Source organism: Maniola hyperantus, chromosome 16 (genome assembly GCF_902806685.2).
Source record: "Maniola hyperantus chromosome 16, iAphHyp1.2, whole genome shotgun sequence".
NCBI classification, from domain to species: Eukaryota; Metazoa; Arthropoda; class Insecta; order Lepidoptera; family Nymphalidae; genus Maniola; species Maniola hyperantus.
Window position 1 is genome coordinate 83,480 of NC_048551.1, and position 20,929 is coordinate 104,408.

General features: G+C 43.2%; 1 protein-coding gene across 1 annotated transcript; it reads right to left on the reverse strand.

Annotated features, from left to right (window-relative positions):
* Positions 1-155: 155 nt before the first annotated feature.
* LOC138403430 (DNA repair protein XRCC1-like) lies at positions 156-18,708 on the reverse strand. Its single transcript, XM_069503921.1, is given in 12 exon segments — positions 156-451; positions 1,067-1,177; positions 1,572-2,110; positions 2,851-3,071; positions 3,073-3,246; positions 3,623-3,986; positions 15,231-15,482; positions 15,558-15,720; positions 17,260-17,424; positions 17,610-17,696; positions 17,879-17,986; positions 18,483-18,708. Coding segments are annotated over 12 exon segments (2,376 nt in total). The 5' UTR covers positions 18,534-18,708; the 3' UTR covers positions 156-310.
* Between the last annotated feature and the right edge of the window lie 2,221 nt (positions 18,709-20,929).

Consider the following 20,929-nt stretch of genomic DNA (forward strand, 5'->3'; position numbering starts at 1 on the left):
CCGCGAAAAGCTAGCAGACAGACAGACACACTTTCGAATTATTATATTAGTATGGATCATCCTTTTTTTTTAAATACGAGCCGAATCGAGAACTCCTTTTTGGAAGTAGGTTAAAAATGGAACAAGTACCTAACTATATTTAAAAAATCATGAATTTTAATTATTAATAAAACATTCAAAAATAATTTGTTCACACCATTTTATTATTTTACATTGGTCAAATTGGCCACTGGGTGCTGACTGCTGTGTAGACTGTAGTGTATGTAACGGGCGCGGGCTCCTCCCTCCTGCCTGCGTCACCTGCACGACTTTACATTGGAGGACTGTGCCGGCGCCACACCCACTCGGGCGGCACGCGCCGCGCGCCCGCGCACGCGCCACTCGCCCCACTCTCCCCCTCCGCCTCCCCCACCACGTACTGCACGCTGCTGTCCTCCAGCACCTCGCACTCCTGCGCCACAATCAAACAAGACTCCTCTTACTGAATGTAACCGTCGCTACTGACAAACCGAAAATATGGGCAGCAGGAGCAAAGGAAATATGGGCAGCAGGAACAAAGGAAATATGGGCAGCAGGAGCAAAGGAAATATGGGCAGCAGGAACAAAGGAAATATGGGCAGCAGGAGCAAAGGAAATATGGGCAGCAGGAGCAAAGGAAATATGGGCAGCAGGAGCAAAGGAAATATGGGCAGCAGGAGCAAAGGAAATATGGGCAGCAGGAACAAAGGAAATATGGGCAGCAGGAGCAAAGGAAATATGGGCAGCAGGAACAAAGGGAATATGGGCAGCAGGAACAAAGGAAATATGGGCAGCAGGAACAAAGGAAATATGGGCAGCAGGAGCAAAGGAAATATGGGCAGCAGGAGCAAAGGAAATATGGGCAGCAGGAGCAAAGGAAATATGGGCAGCAGGAGCAAAGGAAATATGGGCAGCAGGAGCAAAGGAAATATGGGCAGTAAAATCACAAAATAAAAACAAGCGCATTAAAGGTCGATGTACAAAATTTTCTGTCGGCTACTGTACCTACTGATGTAAGAAAATAGATGAATGTTCATATGTTGCAAACCTTCAACACGAGACCTCCATAGGCGCGTATGTACCGCGTCAGCAGCGCCGCCGCCCCCTGCTGCAGCCGCGACAGCACGAACGTGCAGCCCGCCCACAGCTACGGCAACTCCTGCGCGCACACAGGCCTTGCGTTGTCGTACAATGTTCTAGCAGACGTCCCACCACAAGTATCGTGAAAGGGCCCCGAGGCACTCTCAGTTAGATACATACATACAAGTGTCACTGCGAAAGTAGTCAAGTTACGATCTTGAGGTGCTACATTAGTCATGCCCAGATTATGGTTTGTACAGCTGATGCTCGCAGCTTCGTCCGCGTGGATTTAGGTTTTTATTCCCGTGGGAACTCTTAAGATTTTCCGGGATAGTAGTAGCCTCCGTCACTTTCCAGTTCTTATCTATATCCATGCAAGAAGTCTTTGGCTGAAGCTGATCCTTTGCTCCGTTGCGACACTTTCGCATTTATAATATGGGTAGTATACGCGAAATGCTTTAAACACGTCACACCTGTTCAATCTGGACGCTGTCCGGGTGATGAGCACGCTCGTCCTCGTCCGTGGCGTCGGAGTCTGAGTGCAGGCTGATCTCCGCTTGAACGCGCTCGTCGTGGACGAACGCCACGTCCGAATCGCGCGACCCGTCCATCGGACGATACGATAGCGTATCGTCCGCGTCCGTGGACGACTTGCGACTGCCACCAGTCTTATTGCAACTAGCTTCATCGGCATCATCAGTATGGCCGTGAGTACTTGTTCTGTCAGTATGGCCGTGACTGTTTGTACTGTCGGTATGGCCGTGACTGTTTGTACTGTCGGTATGGCCGTGACTGTTTATACTGTCGGTATGGCCGCGACTGTCTGAACGGTCAGTATTTTTGTGATTAAATCCGTCGACGTGGTCGCGACCGCCGTCAGCCTGGCCGCAGCCGCTTGCACTGTGAGTTTGGTCGCTGCGCGGGGCCGTGTCGGTGCGGTCGGGGCTGGAGTCGCGTCGTTTCTTGCCCTGTTGTTTTAGAACTTTTTCTATTTCGTCGTCCGTATCGTCTTCTAAAAGCATAAGTTACAATTAAACAGCAAGAAATAGTATATGAAAACTAAAAGCTTCAGTAAGAATCATTCAAAAAAAGGTTCGGGTGTGCCTCTGCGAGTCAGGCCTCAACTACGATTTTCTAATTCTCCAACCTGTCTTTCAACAAATACACAGTGATCGGTTATCTCTGGGTATGTACCAATCACAGATATGTCCAGACATGCAACTAGCGTGGCCCCCTCAGGCCCTCGCTATTGTAGCCTAGTATATTGTAGCCTAGTATATTGTAGCCTAGTATAGTATACTGCAACCCACCATTGCACAATAACTTCAAAAACAACAAAACAACAAAACGAATAAATTATTTATTTACAATACTTGAGTCAACATAACCTCACTTCACGTTGTTTGCCAAAATCTCACGTACAAATACATTTTGGCAAACAAAAAAAAGTGGCCACGGTGATAAGAACAAAACATAATCATTTTGTCACGTTCTAATAAGAGCTTAAATGCATTTAGCTATCTCGCTCTAACAGTAAGTGTCACAATAGGGCTACTTGTAATAGTGTTTTTTCTGAAGTACCAATGGAAGTAGTTGTGAGTGAGTGGTAACATCAAATACGCAGCATACCACGCCACGCCACGCCACGCCACGGCGCCGGCACTGCTCCAGCCAGGCGCCGCCGACGGCCACGGTGGACGCGTTGGACGCGCGGACGCTCCTCAGCTTCGGCGTGTTACGCTGGCTAGTTACCAGATCGGTCGTCGGCCGGCGCGCGGTCGAACTCCGGCGGCACGGGCCGGCGCAGCTGCGGCTCGGCGGCGAACCAGCGCCACGGCAGGCGGCGTCGGCGGCGCCGGCACTGCTCCAGCCAGGCGCCGCCGACGGCCACGGTGGACGCGTTGGACGCGCGGACGCTCCTCAGCTTCGGCGTGTTACGCTGGCTAGTTACCAGATCGGTCGTCGGCCGGCGCGCGGTCGAACTCCGGCGGCACGGGCCGGCGCAGCTGCGGCTCGGCGGCGAACCAGCGCCACGGCAGGCGGCGTCGGCGGCGCCGGCACTGCTCCAGCCAGGCGCCGCCGACGGCCACGGTGGACGCGTTGGACGCGCGGACGCTCCTCAGCTTCGGCGTGTTCGGGAACGCGCAGCTGTCAAACCAATACCAAGCGAAAACTTCATTAGCCGCGTGGAGCGATTCTTGGTAGGAGCAAAACTTGCGACATGCGACATGACGAGGAGCCTCCTTGATCCTGATGCTGCAGGGTTACTGCCCACCTATGTTATTAAGATTCAGGAAGTGTTCATAGTGAATTCAGTAGGTACAGCAATGACTTGCGCGAATGCTTGGACTCTAAGTTCCAACTCTTCAACCCTGATGATGCAGGGTGCAGCACTCGGTGCAGCACTCCTAAAGAATAGAGGTACCCGCTCATGGCGACCACGACGCCCGCCAGCACCTCGCTGAGAGACGAGCACACCGGGCCCAGGTCGGGGTGCGCTGAGGACACATAGCACAGCACTCACATGAGATGCGTGCAGGCGGGCTCCCAGTCGCGCAGGTAGCGCGCGCCCATCTCCAGCGCGGCCGCGCGCAGTGCCGCCCGCTGCGGGTTCACGTACCCGCTCATGGCGACCACGACGCCCGCCAGCACCTCGCTGAGAGACGAGCACACCGGGCCCAGGTCGGGGTGCGCTGAGGACACATAGCACAGCACTCACATGAGATGCGTGCAGGCGGGCTCCCAGTCGCGCAGGTAGCGCGCGCCCATCTCCAGCGCGGCCGCGCGCAGTGCCGCCCGCTGCGGGTTCACGTACCCGCTCATGGCGACCACGACGCCCGCCAGCACCTCGCTGAGAGACGAGCACACCGGGCCCAGGTCGGGGTGCGCTGAGGACACATGCAGCACTGTCGGACTCGGAGCAGCTGGCGCCACGTGTCACGCTGGCGCCGTGACACGTGGCGCGTATACACAAGATGGCGGCGGGACCGCGCCGGGGCGGCTTCAGCTTCATGTACAGGGAGCGGTTGTTTTGTTCAATAAATCATTGTCACTTTCATTTTCATCAATCTCAAGAACCTTAGTAAAATATCTAATTTATGCCCACGGCTTCGTTCGCGTGGACAACACAAATTTCAAATATAGCCTATTGAAGCTATTGAGCTTAACACTTTTTGAATATTAATGATTTATTTCACACCAAACAGTTTGGTTTTACACGAGGTCGCTCAACAACCGATGCTGGTGTTGAATTAATACTAAATATATTTGAAGATTGTTAACACAATCGGAGACTTACGTAATGCTGTATATGCCTATAATTGATGATTGTAGTAGGACTGGAATTGTTTGTGACATGTTTTTAATATTTGTGAATGTTGTTACAATTTATCGTTGGCATATCTAATAAAAAAAAGAAAAGCCTGGGAGGAATCACGTGATGTGATTTATCCAAGGCTTTCGACTGCGTTGATCATGAAATATTGGTCGCGAAATTGCACCATTATGGAATTAGGGGTGCAACATTGGAATTGATGAGTTCTTACCTAAATGATAGAATACAAAGGGTAGACGTGAATGGAAAGCGATCTCCCCGATCCGTTGTAAAAATGGGGGTGCCACAAGGTTGCATCTTAGGACCTTTTCTGTTCCTCACTTACATCAATGACCTTCCTTACCTCGCTAAGGACAATTACGGGATAGTCTTTGTTTACTAAATAAGTAAATTAATACATAAGACCAGCTACCTAGGTACTTATAATATGCCCGTTTGCATCTACGTACCTATATCACGCACACGAAAGCCTGTCACTCACACAACCATATTCGATAGAAAGGAATTATGTTAAGCTATTTAAAAGTAGTCGCAAATTGTGACGAGGGGGTTTTTTAGTGGCGAGGAATAAAACCCACAAGTCAACACGAGAATTTATTTAGATAAGTAGGGTCGTGAGTTAGCGTGCTGGCGTCACTACAATCACTAAACTTGCAGTAGGCTGTACTTCCCTGTTTCGCCGTGCGGTAACGTCCCAGAGGTAGCGGGAGTCCGGCGAGATGGTCTTCAGGGAAGGGGAATGCGCGCTCGACGAGGTGTACGGAGGCAGACCGCTGGCCAGGTGCAGGGAGTTCCGTAGCGCCGGAAGAGGGTGCCACGTGATGCGCCTGGCGTAGGCAGCGGCAGCGGGATCCAAGGTGCACGAAGAAGCACGAAGAAGCACGAAGAAGTGCCGTGAAAATCCTAGCAGGATCCAGAACCCGTTTATACACGGGTTACAAATCCACGTAGGTCACTAAAACTGTTAATAATAGTTCCAGGAATACGGAAACTATCATAAGGAACACTTCCGAGGAACAATTCGCTTCCTGTCACTTTTCGAAAAGATTCTAGACTGATCTTAGTAAAATATATGCGCGGGCGCAGCGCGGCAGTGTCGCCCTCTCGCTTCTAGCGGCTGCACGCGGAACTCATTCGTTGAAACACGAAGTAACACGATTGCAGTCGTACGTGTGCGATATTTCTGCTAATATTCGGTTAGGCGCCGAATTTTTATTAAATACATGCAACGTTCTTGTACAACGTTACATATCCCCCTCGCCTGGCGAAGAATTTTATCCCTATCAGATAAAATTCGCTAAGGCCTGAAAACGCTCGTACTTACACACTATCATAATCCCATCCATACTCTTACATACATCACGCATTCAATAAAAGCAACAGTAATTATTCTTCAAAATTACTGACGCATCCTAATAAAATGAGTTTATGGTTGTACAGAAACCAATAACTCTCGTACGAACTTAGCCACAAGATGGTAAATCAACACGAGGGATCGAGTTAAATAAGTATAATTATTCGTAGCGTAAGTTGAAAATTATATTAACGGTAATTATATATATTATGATATGAATTTAAGTTAAATTGATCTAATGTAATAGTTATTCTAGGGTAAAGTTAATTTAAAATTTATAGTGAGAAGATACAGGTTTAAGGTCTTTTATATGCCATGTACCTAAATTATTTCCTGACATATCCTCTAAAATATAAACGAGTGGCGAACGTTTTTCTATAACGCGACACTTTATATATTTAGGTGCCAACTTTTTGCTAAAAAACTTATCTTTATCAGATAAAACATAAGTTTTCTTAAAGACAACGTCTCCTACTTCAAATTCGAAAGGCTTCCTACGTAAATTATAGTTCGACATATTTTTTGCATGAGCGTGATATAATGATTTTTGAACTTCGTTAAATATAATAGCGAGGTGGCCCAGATTTTCGCAGTAGATATCCCTAGGTAGAAAAATAAATTCATCACCTATATCGGAGTTTAGGTAATGAGAACCACAAGAAACGAGTTCTCTCCCATGAACCAGGAAATTTGGAGTATACCCAGTAGACTCGTTCACAGAACTGTTCATAGCGAACTGTATTTTCGGCAGTTTAGTGTCCCAAGATCTGTGATCGTTCTCTATAAATGAGGCTATACTCGTAATGACCGTTTTATTATAGCGCTCCACTGTGTTGACTTGTGGCGTGTACTTAGGTGTGAAATATACGTTCGGTATTTTATACTTTTTAAAGAATGTATCCAGGTCTTTACTGCAAAAATAAGTTCCGTTATCCAGGACGATAGATTGAGGAATTCCGTGGACTAGAAACACGTTGTCCTCTAGCACTCGAATAACAGATTCTGTGTTAGCGCGTCGTAGTGGAAACAGCATAGTATATTTCGAGAAACAACAGACTACTACTAAAAGATAGCTATGCTGCTTTCGACTAGTGGGCAAGGGACCTACAAAATCTATAGAGATCATTTGGAAAGGTCGCGAGACTTCCTTCGGTCTACCCATCTGTCCCATAGTACCGTGAGTAGGAGTTTTATAGGATAGGCAGGTATCACAGTTGGAAATAAAGTTCACTACATCAGCGTGCATATTGGGCCAATAATAGCGTAGCGTTAAGCGCTTGTAAGTTTTGAAAACGCCAAAATGACCAGCCGTAGGCTCTGAATGACATTCTGTAAGAATCAGTTCGCGTTTTTCTTTAGGTATCACTTCCTTCCATTCAAATTCCTGTAATAAGGCGCATTTATTTCGCATAAGGCGGTACAATTTGTTATTTTTAACGATGTAATTTGGAAAGGAGGTTGGTGAATTTTGGCAGCCATGGTAAATGTTTAAGTACCATTGGTCTGAACTACTACAGCTACTAGATGACGTATCTAAAGTCGCGTCTAAAGCAGCTACGGGACATGCGCGAGAGAGGGCGTCGGGAATAATGTTGTCTGCGCCACGACGGTGTTTAATTTCAAAATTAAAGCAAGACAAGCGGATGCCCCAGCGAGCTAGACGTCCAGTAGGATTGTTAAGGTTAAGGAACCACTTGAGTGCGGAGTGATCAGTGTACACCGTGAACTTGAGACCATTGTCGATATAGCATCGCCAATGTTCCAAGGCCACTAAGACTGCAAGTGCCTCCCTTTCCGTGATACTATAGTTTCGCTCTGGAACCGTCAGTGATCTGCTCATATATGCAATAGGATGTTCAATGCCGTCAATAGTTTGAGTTAACAACGCACCTATTCCGCAGTCGCTAGCATCAGTATGGATTTCAAATGGCAGGCTGTAGTCAGGACAAGCCAAAATAGGAGCAGAAATTAAGCATTCCTTAAGTTTGTTAAAAGATTCGTCAGCTTCCTTAGACCAGATAAAAGGTTTAGCTTTTTTACCTGTAGACGTCAATTGGTTCAGTGGTCCAGCGATTGTACTGAAGTTAGGTACGAATCTTCGGTACCAGGAAGCTGTACCTAGGAATCTTTTAACTTCCTTTTTATTAGTGGGAGTTTTAAAATTAAGGATCGCGTCAACTTTCCCAGGGTCCACGTGTAATCCTTCAGCGTTCACGATATAGCCTAAATATTTAAGTTCGCTTCTAAAGAAAACCGATTTTGATAAATTTATGGTTAAGTTAGCCATTTGTAATTTTTTATAAACCTTGATAAGTAGTGAAATATGAGTGTTAAAATCAGGTGAGACAATTATTATGTCATCTACAAACACAAATACCGAGTTTTCAAACTCGGGACCGTAAAATAAAATATCAACTAAGCGTTGCTGAGTGGCAGGGGCGTTTGTTAACCCAAAAGGCATGGTAACAAAACGAAAAGTACCCCGACCCGGGACATAAAATGCAGTTTTGTCTCGATCTTCAGTTGCTATAGGTATTTGCCAAAATGCTTTTGATAAATCGATGCTGGACAAATATTTAGCGTTTTTGAGATTATCTAATATTTCCGATACATAGGGTAATTTATAAGCATCTTTTCTAGTAACAGAATTTAGTTTACGACTATCGAGACAAAACCTAAGCTTACCGTCTTTTTTAGGGGTCAGAAGGACTGGTGAAGACCATGGACTCTCGCAAGATTCGACAACTCCTAACTTTAGCATTTCGTCCAGTTCTTCACATAGAATACGCTGCTTAGCTGGTGACATTCTATAGTAACGTTGTCTGATAGGCGGGGAGTCTCCAGTATCGATATGATGAGTGATGATATTAGTAACACCCAGACCTTTGGTTTCTGATGAAATATCCTCGTACTGCTTCATAATGTTATCAGCTAACAGTTTTTCCGAATCAGACAAGTTACTATAGCTTTGAATGAAAGGTTGATGTGAAGCATCAGCCTTAGGGTTATTATCAACATTGTTATTGGTAGTAATAACACTGCTGACATATTTAGGGCAAAGTTGGAATTTCCGCCAAAAATCAACACCTAGAATAAGATTGGTTCTGATTTCTGGTATAACAAATGCTTTCAAGATGTGAAATTGACCTTCAAATTCAACAGGCAAGTTAATGTAACCGATACTTTTTAAACATTGACCACCGGCTGAAGTGACCGAAATGCAGTCGTCATTAATTAGAGGCAGGCCTAGACTGCCTAGTTTATGATGAATAACGTTACCTAGTATAGTAACGCTAGAGCCAGAGTCTAAGAGACCTAAAAGATTAAGACCATTAACCTGAATCGATGCATGAGGCCTATCATCATGATTGTAATTTTTGTCGAGAATTGTGTGGATTTTGTAAGTTTTAAAATATAAATTTATAATACTAAGCCAATTTTTCCAATCCTTTTCATTAAATTTACTATCCGCACAATTCTCAGATTCTAGTTTTTTGGATCAGGTTGTTTGTTTTTAGAGCAATTTGGACAATTATTTGATTTAAAGTCTTTGAGGCCGCAGATAAAGCAAAATATCTTAGATCTATCTGCAGTACACAGTCTAGTACTATGCGAGTCAGTGCGACAGCGTACGCAGTACTGAGTTCGCTTTTGAGAGTTAGTTGCAACAGCGTGTACATAATTACTAAAATTTGGGGAATTCTGTTTATTGTGAAAAGATTTGTTATTTTCATTATTATTTCTGTTAAATTTAAAATTATTGTTACTGAATTTTGGCGTAGGGTTAGGGTTAACTTTACCACTAGAATAAGCAAAATCTGGTGCTAGTGTATCAGATGTGAGTTTTGGAGGTTCTTTGAATTGAGAAAATCGGGAATGTATAGCTTCGTGATTCCGACAGAGCGTTCTCAACTCATCAATGGATTTAACGGACGAAGCAGAGGACAATGCATTCGCGTAAAAAGGTCGAATGTTATGAAGAAGTATTTCCAATTTGTCCTCTTCTGAAGGTTCTTTATTAAGTCGTGAGAAAAGCCCAGACATAATTGAAAGGTAGATGACTATGTTTTCCTTTTCACCTTGCGTACGTGATTTAATTTCCTCTTTCAATTTGTAATCGTAATCCGGTTCACTAAAATCCTTCTTTAGTAAGACAACAAGTTCCTCCCAAGTATGTACAGATTCCTTAATACCTCGGTACCAATGAATAGCATTGCCGGTAAATATTTCGGTAGCATTTTTTAAAATTTTGTCAGAATCTATATTTTTTGCTTGGCAAAATTCGTTAGCACGTTGGATAAAAGTCCTTACGCAAGATTTGCCATCAAATTTTAATTTAGAAAACAAATTAGAGTTGTTTCCTTCGCAAGTAAGGTTGACATTGAGTGGCGTTGTAGATGTTGTAGGATTCGCAGAACTACTACTCGCAATGGCTAGGGGATCTGTAGCATTGTCTAAGAGCGTGCTAAGTTTCATTGCATGTGTTTTATACAAGGAGACACATTCATCGTAGTCCTGTTTTATTTTATCAGAGCACGGAATACGGTGAAGTCGATGATATACATGGTTTAGTAAGTTTTGAGTTCGCAATAGTGCACTTCTGTCCGAAGCAGACGAAATTGTTTGTTCGACCTTCTCGAGAGCATCAAATACGCCATCTATATCTACAGAAGGTTCAAAGGGACTAGTTAAAATATCCTCAGAAGGGTATAGTGGACCGCATTTAGCTATCTGTTTCCTCAGCTCTTGAACAGTGGAAGCTGGAGTTTCACCTCGAATAGCGACTTCATACTCAAGTTCCACTTTTTGAAGTGACATAAATTTGACCTCGTAAGCCATTGTTGGTTAAATTTAAAATAATTCAACAATTAAAAAAAATAAACGCTGGGTAAGTACTGAATAATCGCACCAAAAACTAACTGAAATCTCCGTCTGTTACAATTAAAATTAACTAAATAACGTTTTGGTTGTTTATTCTTTAAAGCGTGAAGTAATACCATGAAATGATTGAGTGATTGGTGAATAATTGATTGATTGATGAGACTAAATCAACCAGTGCAACATGTCAAAGCAGCAACAAAAATAAAACGAAAATTGCAACTAATGTGTGAGACGTTTATAAGATTTTTTTTTCTCTAACGGTACTCGCTACGGTCAATAATAATAATAATATACAGTTAATGTGAACGACAACAATTAATAAAAATTGAAAACAATAAAATTTATAAAAATAGCTTATGTAAGATTGCTCTTTAGTGAGTGATGCCCTTTAACAAGGTTTACAATAGGTATCTTAGTGAGTGATGCCCTTTAACAAGGTTTACAATAGGTATCTTAGTGAGTGATGCCCTTTAACAAGGTTTACAATAGGTATCTTAGTGAGTGATGCCCTTTAACAAGGTTTACAATAGGTATCTTAGTGAGTGATGCCCTTTAACAAGGTTTACAATAGGTATCTTAGTGAGTGATGCCCTTTAACAAGGTTTACAATAGGTATCTTAGTGAGTGATGCCCTTTAACAAGGTTACAATAGGTATCTTAGTGAGTGATGCCCTTTAACAAGGTTTACAATAGGTATCTTAGTGAGTGATGCCCTTTAACAAGGTTTACAATAGGTATCTTAGTGAGTGATGCCCTTTAACAAGGTTTACAATAGGTATCTTAGTGAGTGATGCCCTTTAACAAGGTTTACAATAGGTATCTTAGTGAGTGATGCCCTTTAACAAGGTTTACAATAGGTATCTTAGTGAGTGATGCCCTTTAACAAGGTTTACAATAGGTATCTTAGTGAGTGATGCCCTTTAACAAGGTTTACAATAGGTATCTTAGTGAGTGATGCCCTTTAACAAGGTTTACAATAGGTATCTTAGTGAGTGATGCCCTTTAACAAGGTTTACAATAGGTATCTTAGTGAGTGATGTCCTTTAACAAGGTTTACAATAGGTATCTTAGTGAGTGATGCCCTTTAACAAGGTTTACAATAGGTATCTTAGTGAGTGATGCCCTTTAACAAGGTTTACAATAGGTATCTTAGTGAGTGATGCCCTTTAACAAGGTTTACAATAGGTATCTTAGTGAGTGATGCCCTTTAACAAGGTTTACAATAGGTATCTTAGTGAGTGATGTCCTTTAACAAGGTTTACAATAGGTATCTTAGTGAGTGATGCCCTTTAACAAGGTTTACAATAGGTATCTTAGTGAGTGATGCCCTTTAACAAGGTTTACAATAGGTATCTTAGTGAGTGATGCCCTTTAACAAGGTTTACAATAGGTATCTTAGTGAGTGATGCCCTTTAACAAGGTTTACAATAGGTATCTTAGTGAGTGATGCCCTTTAACAAGGTTTACAATAGGTATCTTAGTGAGTGATGCCCTTTAACAAGGTTTACAATAGGTATCTTAGTGAGTGATGCCCTTTAACAAGGTTTACAATAGGTATCTTAGTGAGTGATGCCCTTTAACAAGGTTTACAATAGGTATCTTAGTGAGTGATGCCCTTTAACAAGGTTTACAATAGGTATCTTAGTGAGTGATGCCCTTTAACAAGGTTTACAATAGGTATCTTAGTGAGTGATGTCCTTTAACAAGGTTTACAATAGGTATCTTAGTGAGTGATGCCCTTTAACAAGGTTTACAATAGGTATCTTAGTGAGTGATGCCCTTTAACAAGGTTTACAATAGGTATCTTAGTGAGTGATGCCCTTTAACAAGGTTTACAATAGGTATCTTAGTGAGTGATGCCCTTTAACAAGGTTTACAATAGGTATCTTAGTGAGTGATGCCCTTTAACAAGGTTTACAATAGGTATCTTAGTGAGTGATGCCCTTTAACAAGGTTTACAATAGGTATCTTAGTGAGTGATGCCCTTTAACAAGGTTTACAATAGGTATCTTAGTGAGTGATGCCCTTTAACAAGGTTTACAATAGGTATCTTAGTGAGTGATGCCCTTTAACAAGGTTTACAATAGGTATCTATGTACGTCGAACACCTTAGTTGCAGTCAAAAATAAAAATTAAAACGTTTTACAATTAAATTAAAACAAGCACACACAGCAAATTAACACTACTACAAGCTTAGGATTATAATGACCCTACTTACCAGTTGAGGCGCCAGTGTGACGAGGGGGTTTTTTAGTGGCGAGGAATAAAACCCACAAGTCAACACGAGAATTTATTTAGATAAGTAGGGTCGTGAGTTAGCGTGCTGGCGTCACTACAATCACTAAACTTGCAGTAGGCTGTACTTCCCTGTTTCGCCGTGCGGTAACGTCCCAGAGGTAGCGGGAGTCCGGCGAGATGGTCTTCAGGGAAGGGGAATGCGCGCTCGACGAGGTGTACGGAGGCAGACCGCTGGCCAGGTGCAGGGAGTTCCGTAGCGCCGGAAGAGGGTGCCACGTGATGCGCCTGGCGTAGGCAGCGGCAGCGGGATCCAAGGTGCACGAAGAAGCACGAAGAAGCACGAAGAAGTGCCGTGAAAATCCTAGCAGGATCCAGAACCCGTTTATACACGGGTTACAAATCCACGTAGGTCACTAAAACTGTTAATAATAGTTCCAGGAATACGGAAACTATCATAAGGAACACTTCCGAGGAACAATTCGCTTCCTGTCACTTTTCGAAAAGATTCTAGACTGATCTTAGTAAAATATATGCGCGGGCGCAGCGCGGCAGTGTCGCCCTCTCGCTTCTAGCGGCTGCACGCGGAACTCATTCGTTGAAACACGAAGTAACACGATTGCAGTCGTACGTGTGCGATATTTCTGCTAATATTCGGTTAGGCGCCGAATTTTTATTAAATACATGCAACGTTCTTGTACAACGTTACAAAATAAAGATTGCAAGGGGCACACGTATTTTAATACCCTACATACCTAATTAAAGGGAACCTTAAGACATCACCAGTCTTGTTTGCAGATGATACATCACTTTTATTTAAAATCAATCGATACTTAATCACTTTTGATGAAGTAAACAATTCTCTCACCTTTCTCACCTTCTTTCTCTCACAAGGTAGTACAGTGGTTCGAAGCTAACAACCTGCTTCTCAACGGGAAAAAGACAAAGTATTAAATTGACTTTACCAAATGTTAAGCAGGTGAAAACCACTGTGCAACTTAATAATGAGGAATTAGATTTAGTGGATACCGCTATTTTTCTTGGAATAACGTTAGATGCAAAACTTCAATGGGGCTCTCATATAAATAACTTATCGAACAGCCGCACTCATAGTTCTGCCGCATATGCGGTAAAAGAGATTCGCCAGTTGACAGACATAGAAACTGCGAGACTAGCATATTTTAGTTACTTTCACAGCATTATGTCATATGGTATATTATTATGGGGTAATGCTGCTGATATTAATTCTATTTTTGTGCTGCAGAAAAGGGCTGTTCGAGCCATATACAGTATGGAGCCACGAAAGTCGCTGAGAACTGAATTTAGGGAAGTTAAAATTATGACAGTGCATATTCAATATATTTTTGAAAATTTATTGTACGTACATAAAAACATAAATAAATTAAAAAAAAAAAGTGACTGTCATAATGTAAATACTAGAAATAAAAATTGTAAAACTTGTAATGCTCACCTCTCGGCTCAGTAAAGTTAGCAATTCATTTGTTGGTAATTCTATACGTTTTTATAATAAGCTTCCAGAAGACATATTGGAGATGTCTCTCAACAAGTTCAAAGTTTTCATAAAACGTAAACTAATTAAAAAATCCTATTACAATGTAAAGGATTATTTAAATGATAAGCAAGCTTGGGAATGAGTTGCTTAACAGCTTTGCGATAGTTCTAAATTCTAATAAGTTTCAATAATTTTGTAAAGTGGTGGTAAAAAGAATACCCGGCTGAGTTTGTTGTGGGCTCTTCTCAGACCTGGGCGCGTTTGGAACCCTCGTAGCTTTAGTTTTAAGTTTGCGTAATAATTATCACCACTATATCTTACAAATCCAATATCTGACCTTCAAAAAGAGTAATTTATTACCTATTTTGGATAAATCATTTGACTTTGACTAATGGTTAAAGGAGTGGACTGAAATCTGAAAGGTCGCCGATTCGAACCCCACCCGTTGCACTATTGTCGTACCTACTCCTAGCACAAAAAACCTCCTATTTTACCCCCTTAGACGTTGAACATTCTTTCAAAAATCCTAACCTAGCAGAAGTGTACATCTTATAGCTATCTGCGTGCTTTACGCGGTGTCCTGCGTGAGCGACGAATACTACGCGACGCGACGCAACGCGTGTATGTCTCGCCGCAGACTGCCATCAGCATAGTATTCGTCGCTCACGCAGGATACCAGGTAAATTAGCCCAATGCGTCCAGCAGTTTGAGCTTGCGTCGATAGATCAGTCAGTCACCTTTTCCTGCTATATATATTATAGATTAAGTACTAATTATATGTTTCATGCAAATCAGCCCTAAAAATAAAAACTCACTTTCGGGCGCCCTCTTCCGCTTTCTCTGGCTCGCTGTTGTGTTGTCATGTACTGAAGTATTCACTGTAGACTCGTCGTCGTCACTCGCTCTGCGCCCGCTCGGCACCGCGTCGCTGTCAGGTTCACGGTGCCGCTCGCCGGCGGGCGGTTGTCCCTTGCTGCTGGGTCTGGCGATGGAGGCTTTGGTCAGCTCGGTGGACGCGTCGGGGTTGTTCTTCAGCGCTTGGGACGAAGCTTGCCTTATTTGTGCATCTGGAGAGTTAATAATGAACCTTATGTTATTTTTGTTTTAGTGAAAGAAATGTGTCATAGTCGGTGTATGCTCACCGGTGCTCTGTGCTCGCCGGGCGCGCTGGTGCTTCGCGAACAGCTCGCCGGGCCGGAACTCGTCGTCCGAGGAGCCCGCCTCCGCGTCCAGCTGCAGGGCGCGGCGCGGGGCGGGCGGGGCGGGCGCCTCCGAGCTGGAGATATGTACGAACGCGAGCCCGTACTGCAAATTCACACTATGTCTTAAAGTCAAACTTAAAGCCATTAAGTTCAAACAACTAGCTGATGTCTGCGCCTTCGTCCGCATGGACCCCAGTTCAAAGCTCCCGTCGGACGTCGGTCGTCGGTCGTCGGTCATCGTCGGTTAGATTTACCGCAATATAAATAAATATAAATAAACTTTTATTTCAGGCATAAGTACACCCATAATTGTGTGTTAGTACAGAAACAATTCCTTAACCTATGTTAGTACCTACTTATTACTAGCTTAAACTTAACTTAACAACTAATTCTACTAAAATTAAAACTTATCCTATTTATAATGCCCGAGGGAGTCTCTTTGCGCCTACGTGCGCACCACTCCAGCACCTCCAGAAAGGGCTGTCCATTTTCATGGACAATGCGCTGAGGAGAGTGTTGGACTGTTGGTACTCCTCAACAGCCTGCTCATCAAGGACGCGGCACGCTTGCGCATGATCGCGTGGGCGACGCACTGCAGTGGCGAGGCTTCCTCAACAGCGCCCTCAGCACATTGTTGTCCGTTGCGTGTAGTGCGTCCACAGACTGCGCGTATGAAATGACTGGCAGTAAGCCCTAAATAAGGTCAGCTTTACCTGTCCAGTACATCGCGCCAACATATTGCCTCGGACCGACAGAGCCCGGCGCTCACGTTCCATGTCACTGTCGTCCCTCAGGCTGTCGGCTACTACATGTCCGAGATACTTGAACTCAGTCACTTGCTTCAGGGGATTACCACATAGTTGTATTTTTGGTTTAAAAGTAGTTATTTTGTTTTTTCCCCTGAAAACAAGGACCACACTTTTATTAGAGTTGTAACTGAGTCCATTCATCCCGGCATACTCCTCACAGAGTTGCAGCAACTTTCTAAGACCCCCGACTGAGGGGCTCAGCAGAACCATGTCGTCCGCGTAGCTAAGATTGTTCATGCTTACGCCATCAATCGAACACCCGACACCAGCTCCGCTGAGCCTCTCAATCAGCTGGTTCACATATAGATTAAACAGCCCAGGGGACGTCAGCCCTCCCTGCCTTACTCCATATTCCATTTTGTATGGGTCACTGAGTTCATTTCCCCATCTAACCACATTAGATTGGTTACCGTACCAGTATTTAAACAGAGAAATGAGTTCTGGTCTTAAAGTAGATTCATTTTCGAGTTTGTCCCACAAGACGTCGTAAGCCACTAGGTCAAATGCTTTGGATAGATCCAAAAAACATGCAACAACAGGAGTTTTCCTGTCGGTATAGTTCCTCACAGTTTGCTTGAGGCACAGAATTGCGCTTTCTGTAGAGAGTTCAGGCCGAAAGCCGAACTGAGCGTCATATATATAAAGTAGAATATAAAGTAGCCTTTGCCACTCACCCAGATCTTTAACCATATTCATGCAAAAATCACATCAAGCCGGTGTGGCGTGCCGCGTGGTCGATGGACAAACCAAAATACAAACACTTTCGCATTTATAACACAGGTAGTGATAGGTCACCATTACATCAATGAATTACAGACCAAAGAGTACACTACCTTGCAGTGCTTATTGTAAGGCTGCGAGCACACGAGCCGCACGCGGTCCCAGCGCCGCGCGCCCGCCGCCGCCAGCTGCGCCGCGCCGAACGTGCGCACGCGCTCCACGCCGTCCCCGCGCCGCGACGCGCCCGGCGACAGCAGCACGCAGCTGGGCACTAGCACCTGACAAGTGATCAAGAACATCACATCTGCAGAGCAGCACTGGCCGGAGCGACACAGCTTCTATCCTCCCCTTGCCCGAGTCCTCATTGGCCGACTGCAAAGCTTCAGCTCGGGCAACACTAGGCCAAGGAATGTGCGCTCTGTTACAATCAGAATAAGTATTTATAGTTATTAACAACAAGTACCTGGAAAGGGTCATTGGGTTTCTCGGACAGCCCCCCCAGCACCTCAACCACCGCCGCGTGGTACGCACCTACTGTGATGGAGTCTATCTGCAACACACAAGTTGTTGTTGTTGTTGTTTGTTGTGTGACTGCCGCCCCAACATGGTTACTGTACATCATCTAATGATTGACAGCATTTAAATAGGGTACACAATAGTAATGCTTTCAATATATTGAATGTATTTATTGTATGTTATTCACTCAGACGCTCCTGAGGACAGAGGAGGTACCTTGCAGGCACTCTTCAGCTGCAGCACCACGGAGCAGGAGGGCTCGCCCGCGCTGCACAGCCACTTGCTCTTCACGTCTGCCAGCAGCAGGTTGCGGGCCGGGTGCTCCTGCAAACTTGCTCTCAGTAAACTTGCATGTTGAACACATGTCACCCGAGTTACTCTGCCAAATCTAATACAGAGAACTAGCTGATGCCCCCGATATCATCTGTAGATGCAAAAAATCACGCAAATTCGTTGCTCCATTGCTATGTGATTGAAGGACAAACCAACAAACAAATACACTTTCACATTTAAAATATAGGTATGATTACAAAGTTATAGACCTTAATGCTCATTACGTTAGCTAATTACTTTGATGTCACTCACAGTTACATGATTACATCCTCAGACTGTAGATGACCCGAAAAGTTGGCGGTGCATCGTCTATGTCGAACCTTGTAACGCCCGCCTTGGTGATTTATTAACATTCATTCTAACATGGAAACAACTTGGAAGCGAGTTGTTATTCTAAGTTGGAAGGGGTAGTTTTGATACTGGAACTGTGGCACACTTTATTAGTGTTTTCTGTACAAAAGCGAGAATAAAATTCGAAAGAACTTACCGGATCTTCACTACTGAAGCTGACCACATAGTCAATATTTACAAGAGGCATATTGACCACATTTGATAACTACCCACAGTATACACTCTGGTTAACTGATTTATAATTATCTTAATTAGTTAATTATAATTCTTGAATTTCCTAAAAGAATTTTCTTTTTCATGTCTAGAATGTTTGTTTTGATTGGTTTTGAGGGTTTTGAGCACAGAGTACAGACCAATAACATGGTTTTGAGTTTTCACCATAGAGTAACTGGTTTTCACCACCTTTTCACTGATCTGTGGTTTTCAAGCTATAATCATCTCTATGCTATAATCCTACTATGGTTTTGACTTTTGATAGCTTTTGATATTAACCACAGACCATAACATATACCTACAGTGCGACAAGGCTATCTTGGCACGTGGCGAAAATCGGAACTAACGTTGCCGTCAAAGAGGAAGTTTCTAGCCAACGTTCGATAAAATTTTCATAGATGGCGCTAAATACTACCACCACTAAAAACGAAAAATAATACTACCTATCTATATGAACTTAGATAGTCTTAGATGCTTTAATGTTTAGGTCGTGTCAATCAATGACATAGATGGTAAGAGCTACCGTGCACTGCAGCTGTTTCCTTATGTTTCTTCCCCACTAAATCTGTGAACTATTATAGAAGTAATTAATTAATTTTGCATCGGGTAAGAAACGTAAGGATTGACACGACCTAAAGCATACCTAGATCATATTATTTATTTTATTCATTTAGGTATTAGATAGTTATAGGTATTATTTGTCGTCTTTAGTGGTGGTAGTATTCAGCGCCATCTATGATAATTTTATCGAACGTTGCCCTAAAACCTCCTCAGTGTCCCCTTTGTTCTTGTTTGAATAGTCGAAGCATAGAGATGGTAGTCATCCATCCAAGAGTCGAAGCCTTTGTTCTCCAACAGCGCCCCCTGTCAATGTCATTCAAGTAACCAAGCTTGTAACCTCTTGTAAACTACGAAGTAGTACTCAGAAATTCTTTGCTTGTAACCCAACGAGCCAAAGCGTATAATAATAAACAATTTTATTAACCACAGACTCGGATTAACGATTAACTTTAACTTTAAAGTTTGACGTGACTTTTCACTTATAAACCACAGAGCACATACCTCATCACAGTGTGATCAGAGTGAACTATCCTTATATTGTTCTTTACAGTACCTTCGACAAGAAAGAAGAGTTACATTTTACGCGTTATAACATTAATGCAGTCTTTAGTCAAAAAGTATCAGAAAATTTTAATCATCAGACAACGAAGTAATCCTATAGGAGTTCCTTTTTTTCTGGAGATTATCATTATGATCAACGCAACGCCTCGGCCTAGGTCTTCTTTCACAATGAGAACGGTTTTGGTCATAGTCTACCATGCTGGCCAAGTGTGGATCGCCAGATTTTCACACACCTTTGACCTTAGAGAACATTATGGAGAGCTCTCATGGACAGCAGGTTTCGTCACGATGTTTTCCTACACTGTTAAAACTTAAAACAAGTGATATTTAATTTCTTCAAGTAGGTGTACATAGCACACGAGTAGATATTATAGACCAGAAGGGAAGCTTCACACTAGCTCACGCACACCACGACGTGTCACGGACGCTCCATTTGCGTTGGATGCCACCTGATGGTAAACGGCGGCAATGAGCTGCGCTATGAGTGAGTGAACCTACAGCCAGCCGCTAGTATGAAGCTTCCCCTCTGGCCTCTGGGTATATATATCTACTCGTGTGCACATAGCGCGTAAAGTTAGAAATGCGTCTGCGTGCCCGGGGTCGAACTTCCGACCTCTCCAATAGGAGCCGGATGTCTTAACCACTAGGCTATTACCGTCTTTCGCTGGGGACTCGGAACCCAAAAATGAGAGGTATTCAATTATATCTAAATAATTTCAAAGACAGATTCAAAGCCAGCAATAGCAATACGGACTCTTTAGTCTTAACTATTATGCCTACACTGCACTACCCACACGTATGCCTCATCTTCTCTGGCATGTCGACGATGCATAGTCGCATGCGCCTTGCATGCATGCAGCTTACATGACGCATGTAGAAATGCAAGTCGGAAGCCCACCGGTGTGGGTAACTACTAACTAGGTAGCGCAGAGCAAACAGGAGCTTCAGGCATCAAGTGAAAAATTATTTACAATGGTTTTTAACAACATTTATTTAGGTAATGGGAAAACAAGCAAAATTAGGTAGAAATATAACTACGGTAAAATAAATACCTATCTACGTGTATTATGTATGATACGTAAATAAATTAATTTAACTAGGTACTTAATTTTTATGTTCTAGAATAAGTTTGGTATTTTTGTTTTTAATCAAAATTAAAAATAAAATATAACTACTTAGGTATAATAATAATTTAAGTATGTACCTACTTTGGTACGTACCTACACAATTTACATAATAGGGAGATTA